General features: G+C 42.8%; 1 protein-coding gene across 1 annotated transcript; it reads left to right on the top strand.

Annotated features, from left to right (window-relative positions):
• Nucleotides 1-5412, top strand: LOC311328850 (uncharacterized protein). Its single transcript, XM_084461327.1, has 3 exons — nucleotides 1-261; nucleotides 3054-3335; nucleotides 3754-5412. Exons 1-3 carry the CDS (start codon nucleotides 132-134, stop codon nucleotides 5121-5123), a joined length of 1782 nt encoding a protein of 593 aa, XP_084317453.1. The 5' UTR covers nucleotides 1-131; the 3' UTR covers nucleotides 5124-5412.
• The last annotated feature ends 777 nt before the right edge of the window (nucleotides 5413-6189 follow it).

Here is a 6189-nt window from a genome sequence, read left to right as displayed (position 1 = left end):
GCTAGCTAGGTTCTGCTGTAGAGCAACTAGCGTCTCCTGATTCTATACCGTAAAATGTCAAAATTACAGCTATTCAGAGATTTTGTCAACGAGTGATTGGCAGCGGCTGCTTTGGAGATTATTTGGTCACTATGAAACAAACGCTCGCAGAGTGCCAAGAAGAAATCTGTCGATCCAGAGAGAACAGCGCACCACTAGTACAAAGGATGTTGGACATGGACGTTTTCATTAAGCAGCCCGAGATCAAGCTACACCGAATAGGTATATTTGTACCCTCATCTGCAGTGGTTATAGTCACTATTTCATGTTCTGAATTGAAATTACCCATTGTTCTAAACATTTAGCTTGTAACGTTAGCAAGGTAGTCAAGCGAGCTAACATTAGCTAGGCTAGAATTCCCAGACCCTTCCTGAATTTTATGTAGCTGTTCTATTGTTCACTCCTTGGTTCATGTTTATGTAAAAATGATGTTAACCCTTTCACGAAACTGTGTACGTCACACTTGTACAGTTTGGGGCCCTGGACATTTTTAGAAATGGAGCTATCGAAAAAATGCCTATGGCGGCCATTTTACTTTCTGCTATGTGTCGCCATGTGTCTTCCTGTATAGGGCCTACTGTAGCTACGTACAATAGCTGAATCCCAAATCGCGCACTTAGGCAAAAGTGCAGAGCACTTGCGGCATTACATGCGCGTTCCCGCTAAGTCCAAGGGCTCAGGGTAGTCCCAAAACGGAATTGCTAGGTCCACAAGTGCGCCACTGCCGCCATTTTGCGCACTTTAACCGCACTTACCGAAAGTCCGCGGACTTCATGGGTGTATTAATAGAACTGGATACAGCCACTCCATTCACGGACCGCTATCAGCAATGAAGCCCTATTGAACCGCGCCATCTTGGCAAATTTGTAGTCATTGGACCATTTCCGGTGACTTTTGTACTTGCGCAGTTGTGCTTTTCTGGCCTTCCGGTGACTTTTGTACTTGCGCAGTTGTGCTTTTCTGTCCTACGCGCGTCCACGTCCACGTCCACGGTCAACGTTGGCGTTGACCGCTTCTAGCTATCGAATGGCCGACTGGTGTAAGATGGATAGCCTAACGTTAGAGAGATAAATGTAGTCTATGGTTATGTTAATAAAGCTAACAATGATGTTGTAACATGCATGCAGCACTGCCGATCTGAACGATTGATTCATTATTACCATGGATCGGTATTGGGATTGATCAAGGGCGAATGTGAAATAGCAGCCACGAACTCAGCGGGATATCCGAGATGCGGTAGCAGCGGCCAAAGCTCCTGCTGGCGGGGAGTGAAGCTCTTCAACTCGCTTGTCACTGGCTCCCTGGAGGAATTTAGCCTGGCTGCAATAACGTTATCGCGAACGGAATGAATACTAGCAAACAAAACATCTTATCTTAAAACATCAGTTATAATTAACCTGTTAAAACTAAGATGCCTGGATGAAAAAATAATTTCTCCAATGGATATATTTTATAAAAACAGGTTAATATGCAAGCCGGTTTTCATTGCTAAATCAAAGAGGGGAGAGCCGGGAACGTGCGTGGACGCACGTAGGACAGAAAAGCACAACTGCGCAAGTACAAACGTCACCGGAAATAGCAAAATGACAACAAATCTAGCCAAGATGGCGCGGTTCAATAGGCCTTCACTTTAGATTTCGAATCCTTGGGGCTTGGCGGACTTAGGAGCAGAAAATACCCACAGTCCACCGCGTCTCATGTGACAGTGCTTGAGTGCATCCGAGTCATGATCCGAGTGCATCACACATAAATGATGACATTTGCCGATAACACAACATTTATCTTGAAATCCACATGATGCAAATATATCCCACCTAACATCATTTTAAAATTATTATTAAATTAAAACAGACGTCAGTCGTTCAATTTGCAGAGCCGAGCGGAGAGCTGAGGAGCGCAGCCTCTGCGTCGGAGGGACGCGGCAGCCAATGAGAACGATGTGGGAGGGGCATTGAGCTAAACTGGCTTAGGAATCGTTTGCACGTCGCTGGAAGTGCTGTCCCATTCACGGCCCTGCACCCTCTGGCCCTTCCAGCTGACGTCAATTAAGTGCTCAGGCCGCAAGTACGAGGGGCCGCAAGGGTGGTTTGCGCACTCAGATTGGGATTCAGCTAATGTTTCATTCATTCAACGTTGGATAGCCTACTACTGTATTACAAGCTTCTGCCTGCCTCGGCTTCTAGCTCATGGATGTATTAAACTCATGCCGCTATAGCTGGGCTAGTAAGCATATATGGTTAGTTATCTCAGACCTCGCCAACAAATTTTTCCATGAATAACAACTAGACAGCTCGCAAGATAGACTGACGGCATAGGTGAAGGGGATTAAGATATTAAGCGAGTTGAGTGATTTATGCCAAACAGTTTTTGACTTAAACTTTAAACTAACTGACAACTTTAAACTAAACTGATGCTGAACTAACTCTGCTTGCCGTTGGCTCAGCTGGCTAACGTTTACACTCAGTCAGTCTCTGAATGCTTCGCTCAACTGAGGATTTCTGTGATAACCCCAGAGGGAGGGAAGGAAACCAACTCCGGCAAGGTTTACTGAAAAAGGATTGAACTTTTAATGAGACTTCCCCGGTACAACCATGCACTTGCCCGTCTAGCTCCTTCTGCCTCCCTAGCCAGGAACTACGCTAGATGCAGCCTAAAGCCCAGCCTTGAGGACAACTCAGTATATTACAATTTAATTCAGATTTCATCGCTTAAAGTGGGTGGAAACAATTTCAGAGTAAAAAAAAAAAGCATCGCCGAACCAATGTTAAATTGTTCAGAGCAATAGGGGATCAGAAGATCATGAAAGTAGGGCACAGAAGCTGGGAACAGAATCTTAAAATCAACTCTATGGTCAACTAGAGAATAGAGCAAATTCGAATATGGCTGTGGTTAGCTGTTTTAAAAAATGAACTCTTCTCTGAATTAGATTGCAAGGATTTTCATTTTCAGACATATTAGGTTGTAGAATAATGAAGCAGGCTTTATCGTAATATGTATCTTCCCTTTTCCTTCAGATGCCCAGCAGCTCTCTCTCCCAGAAAATCCACAGATTAAAGAGGAACAGGAGCTGTGGACCAGTCAGGGGGGAGAGCAGCTTCAAGAGCTGCAGTCTGATACTGCTGACTCCATATTCACTTCTCCAACAGTGAAAATCCACTATGATCCAGAGGACTTGTATCAACTCCCACCTCTTGACCAAACTCCAACTGTGGAGAACAGATCCACAACACACAACACAACTGAGGAACAAATCAAAGCAGAGTCCGATGAAGAGGACTATGGAGCACCAGAACTAGGTGGATGCAGAATACTCTTTATCTATCTATCTATCTATCTATCTATCTATCTATCTATCTGTCTATCTGTCTGTCTGTCTGTCTGTCTGTCTGTCTGTCTCCACAGCAGAGGAGTTCTGTAGGAGAAAGCTCTGCCCCCGGATGTCCTTCTGTTAATCTGCTGAACGGGCCAAAGCAAGAGCAATAGGGGATCAGAAGATCATGAAAGTAGGGCGGTGCCAGGCCAAAGCTGGGAGCAGAATCTTAAAATCAACTCAAAATACTCAACTAGAGAACAGAGCAAATTCGAATATGGCTGTGGTTAGCTGTTTTTAAAAATGAACCCTTCTCTGAATTAAATTTCACTGATTTTCATTCTCAGACATGTTAGATTGTGAAGCAGGCTTTATCCTAAGATGTATCTTCCCTTTTCCCTCAGATGTCCAGCAGCTCTCTCTCCCAGAAAATCCACAGATTAAAGAGGAACAGGAGCTGTGGACCAGTCAGGGGGGAGAGCAGCTTCAAGAGCTGCAGTCTGATACTGCTGACTCCATATTCACTTCTCCAACAGTGAAAATCCACTATGATCCAGAGGACTTGTATCAACTCCCACCTCTTGATCAAACTCCAACTGTGGAGAACAGATCCACAACACACAACACAACTGAGGAACAAATCAAAGCAGAGTCCGATGAAGAGGACTATGGAGCACCAGAACCAGCCAGTGACTCTCAGCCCCCTTCTGTAATTCTAAACTGGGGACATACAGCTCAGAGTTTAGAAGAGGAGGAGGAGAAAGAAGGACTGCTGCCTGAACTGACGGACTGCTGCCTCAGGCTTCTGCCCACCAGAGTGCTGAAATCGCCTGTCAAATCAAGGAGAACAGAGGCTGAGTGTTCTAAACCTATTCCCAGCCCTAGCCCCAGCCCTGTCACCCGTCTCAGGACCAAGACCAGCCCCTGGGTCAGGCCTATTTCTAGCCCCTGCTCTGGCACAGAGAGTGAAGATGTTTCTTCTGGGGAGGTTGAAAGTAAGACAGCAGAGAAACTATATCAGTGTGAGGAATGTGACAAAGCTTTTAGATGGAAGAGTCGTTTAGTTGTCCATAGTAGAATCCACACCGGAGAGAAACCATATCAGTGTGAGGATTGTGACAAAACCTTTTGTGCAAAGGGTAGTTTAAATAATCATAGAAGAATCCACACAGGAGGGAAACCATATCAGTGTGAGGAATGTGGCAAAGCCTTTAGTAATAAGAGTAATTTAATTAGCCATAGGAGATTCCACACAGGAGAGAAACCATATCAGTGTGAAGAATGTGACCGTGTTTTTAGTCGAAAACGGTTATTATTTAGGCATATAACTATTCACACAGGAGAGAAACCATATCAGTGTGAGGAATGTGAAAAAGCCTTTCGTAATAAGAATAATTTAATTATACATAGAAGAGTCCACACAGGAGAGAAACCATATCAGTGTGAGGAATGTGACCAATCGTTTAGTATTAAGGGTAATTTAGTTAACCATAGAAGATTCCACACAGGAGAGAAACCATATCAGTGTGAAGATTGTGAAAAAGTTTTTCGTAATAAGAGTAATTTAATTATACATAGAAGAGTCCACACAGGAGAGAAACCATATCAGTGTGAGGAATGTGACAAATCTTTTAGTATTAAGGGTAATTTAGTTAGCCATAGAAGAATCCACACAGGAGAGAAACCATATCAGTGTGAAGAATGTGACTGTGTTTTTAGTCGAAAACAGTTATTAGTTAGGCATAGTACTATCCACACAGGAGAGAAACCTTAACAGTGTGAGGAATGTGAAAAAGCTTTTCGTAGTAAGAGTACTTTAATTGTACATAGAAGAGTCCACACAGGAGAGAATTAACTATTATTAGAATAGTCACACAGGAGAGCCAGTTAATTCCTCAGTTAGCCTACCCTGTGTTGTTAGTCCTGTCTGTTGTTTTGTCTGATTTGTCTTCTCTGTTCTTGTAAAGCGTCCTTGGGTGTCTAGAAAGGCGCTATATAAATCTAATTTATTATTATTATTATGATTAAGTCATGTATGTAGGACGTGAATTGTGCTCAGCCTTCTTGGCCAGATCACCCTTGAAAAAGAGACCTCGGTCTCAATAGGTTTTTACATTTTCTGGTTAAATAAAGGTTTTATTGATTTAGTCTGCTCTGGATTAAACAAGGATAATTGCAAGAGGGAGGATTAGAGCTGCTCTAGGACTAAATTGAATCTTAACCTCTTGTACCCAGAGCACCTTGGAACTGCTATTTTCAGTTTTAAAACCTTTTTAATTTTCATACGGTAACAGTTTTGAACAAAATCTCTTCACTACTCTAATCATTTAGACCATCTGCTCCTTTAAAAAAATAAAATAAAATTCCATCCAAAATCACCGGTTCAAAATAACCTCATCTCAGAAATGACCCTCCAGACCATTTTTGCATTCAACCATCTGTCAGAAAATCTCAAGATTTGGACAAGACTTGGTGAAGATGGAGAGGTTTCCTACCATGGAGAAGAATCCGACGAAGAAGCCGGACGAGCAGAAGAAGGACTTTCGTGCTATTTTCGCAGCAACAGCTTCTACACATTCCCAAATGGATTTTTCTGGCTCCCATAACCTAGACAAACTCATTTCCTACTCCACTGACCAGTGGGGGCCTCCTCCAGCCAGCAAGTTGCATCTCAGAAAAACATATTTTAGAGAAATTTAAATACAAACTTGTTTCTCTGGGAGGTTTTCAGTTCAACTTATGAATGAATTTCTTTATTGTTATTGTACAAGTACAACGAAATTAGAAGAACAAATCTTTAAGGTGCAGAACAATAAAAGTATATCTAAAGTATAAAAGAC

The sequence above is a fragment of the Borostomias antarcticus genome (assembly GCF_949987555.1).
Source record: "Borostomias antarcticus genome assembly, chromosome: 2".
Lineage (NCBI taxonomy): Eukaryota > Metazoa > Chordata > Actinopteri > Stomiiformes > Stomiidae > Borostomias > Borostomias antarcticus.
This window is presented reverse-complemented; position numbering and strand designations above follow the sequence as displayed.

Bases quoted from the DNA above. Each gene is read 5' to 3' on its own strand.
- LOC311328850 (XM_084461327.1), top strand. From the start codon at position 132: ATGAAACAAACGCTCGCAGAGTGCCAAGAAGAAATCTGTCGATCCAGA. The intron at 262-3,053 runs GTATATTTGTAC...CTTTTCCTTCAG, and splicing joins GATCAAGCTACACCGAATAG to ATGCCCAGCAGCTCTCTCTC. The intron at 3,336-3,753 runs GTGGATGCAGAA...CTTTTCCCTCAG, and splicing joins CTATGGAGCACCAGAACTAG to ATGTCCAGCAGCTCTCTCTC.